Source organism: Borostomias antarcticus (assembly GCF_949987555.1).
Source record: "Borostomias antarcticus genome assembly, chromosome: 13".
Taxonomy (NCBI): Eukaryota; Metazoa; Chordata; class Actinopteri; order Stomiiformes; family Stomiidae; genus Borostomias; species Borostomias antarcticus.
Window position 1 is genome coordinate 974,688 of NC_140246.1, and position 2,128 is coordinate 976,815.

A 2,128-nucleotide genomic window follows, 5' to 3' on the forward strand; every position below is an offset into this window, starting at 1 on the left:
GTCATGTTCAATCACTGCAGATAAACAATATCAGTCGTCCGGCTGGGACGTGGTGATCTGGGCCAGTGATCAGCCCACACCTGCGCAGCAAAATCAATTTGCAAACCACAAACTCTGTTATATCCTTAGGCTACAGACTATGCGCATAATTGTGCCAATAAGACAAATAATATAGGCTAGGCTAATATATAGGCTAATAATAGCTTATAATAACAACATAAAATACGAATAAGTATAATACAATAAAATTACTTTATAAAGATATGTAGGCCTTATTTTAATTGTTCTGCTATTTTGAGGAGGATTAATTAATGTTCCTTATAATAACCTACCTTGTGTGCCAGCCTGCATGTGTCTGTGAGATGTTATTTCCAGAGGATCATGAGTCAGGTTGAAGCTATCAACAAGTGACCAGTCAGTCTGATCAGACGATATGAGCCTGTTGAGCTCCCTACGAGGTGCGCACTAGGCCATGAACACACACATGCGCATGCACACACACACACACACACACACACACACACACACACACACACACACACACACACACACACACACACACACACACACACTGCTGATAGACCAACTAGATCTTAATGTATCTGTTGCAAGTCTAGCGGTTTTAGCATGTGCGGCAGGCTAAACTTAGACTACTACATGTGATCAAAGTCCTTGAGAGTGCAGAAGCAGATACTGTATATAGGACCATTGCTATCTTCGGGGAATGGATGGCCAATAATGTCATAGCCTGCTGCTGTCACAACCAGTAGCCCCGGCTAGGACTTACAGGGATATACAGTCGGCTACACCTCCAGAATACAACTTGCAGGGCTGAATACACTGAATATTAGCGAGTCAGCAGCAGAGACAACGGAATAGTGGTAGTCATAATGATGAAACAGGAGACTCGTCCAGGGGGCGGCGCTGTGAAGCAAATCATTGGCCCATTAGGACTAGGCTACTGCAGGCCCATGTGTAGGCCTATCTATTAACAAAACTATTAGCCTATCATATCATACCATACCACTAGGAATTGCATTTAACCCTTGCGTTAAAAAAAATAATGTGGGTGGGCTATGGGATCCGCTTGGGAGCAGGCAAACCTGTAGACTGGACACAATGTTGCGAGCGTTTATACCATTGGTGGTTTATACTAGCTCGCTGTCATCCGAGTTGGGACATGAGAAAATGAGATGCTGCGCATGCGTGACTCGAGGCTGGCTGTCAGTGGACGACACGCCCAGACTCCCACCCGGTGGACAAGAAGGAAAAGGCAAGCAGGTGAACGGGACTGGCGGATGCTGAGCCGCGTTAGCTGTCGTGTCGTTACAATACAACCGGTAACGACACTATTTATCGTCGGATGAAGGTCTGTCCGGCTGAAGGACCAACCAGACAACACGTCGCGAATCTAGGTCAATGCTTTCTGGGGTTGGTTTCGGGTTTGCTGATCGACACAGACGGCCCTGGTCGGTGTAGGGTGAGTCAGTCTGATCTCCACGGTTCACAGCTTTAGCATCCCGGCTAACGGGCCGTCATCTGCTGGGTTACTGCGAGGCTGCTCGCACGGTGTGTGTGATTGCCTATTCTCTCTCTACCTCTCTCTCTCTCTCTCTCTCTCTACCTCTCTCTCTCTCTCTCTCTCTCCCTCTACCTGTCTCTCTCTCTCTCTACCTCTCTCTCTCTCTCTCTACCTCTCTCTCTCTCTCTCTCTCTCTCTCTCTCTCTACCTCTCTCTCTCTCTCTCTACCTGTCTCTCTCTCTCTCTCTCCCTCTCTCTCTCTCTCTCTCTCCCTCTCTCTCTCTCTCTCTCTCTCCCTCTCTCTCTCTGTCTCTCTCTCTCTCTCTCTCTCTCTCTCTCTCTCTCTCTCTCTCTCTCTCTCATATCTTTTTTTTTTGCACAGGCCACCAGCTGCTCTGTGCATGCCTGCATAATATTAGTCTGAAACGATAGCCTATAATATCATGAAGCTTATGAAATAGGCTATTTGGCCATACGAGCTTGTCAGCCTTATGGTATTTCAGCTGGCACCATTACTTACTGTAGGCTATAGCCAAATGAGAGCTGACATAGGCTACTCTCAACAAACAACCATTTATTCAGGTTAGCTTGCTACAGCTATGTAGT

General features: G+C 46.8%; 1 protein-coding gene across 1 annotated transcript in view; it reads right to left on the minus strand.

Moving 5' to 3' along the window:
- The window catches only part of LOC311316729 (bestrophin-3-like), a gene marked incomplete at both ends in the record, with an annotated part of 10,959 nt that extends 10,954 nt beyond the window's left edge, over window positions 1-5 (minus strand). The window contains one exon of the mRNA XM_084447658.1: window positions 1-5. This exon is cut by the window's left edge and continues 147 nt beyond it. Within this exon, the coding sequence (XP_084303784.1) occupies window positions 1-5 (5 nt within the window).
- Window positions 6-2,128: the final 2,123 nt, after the last annotated feature.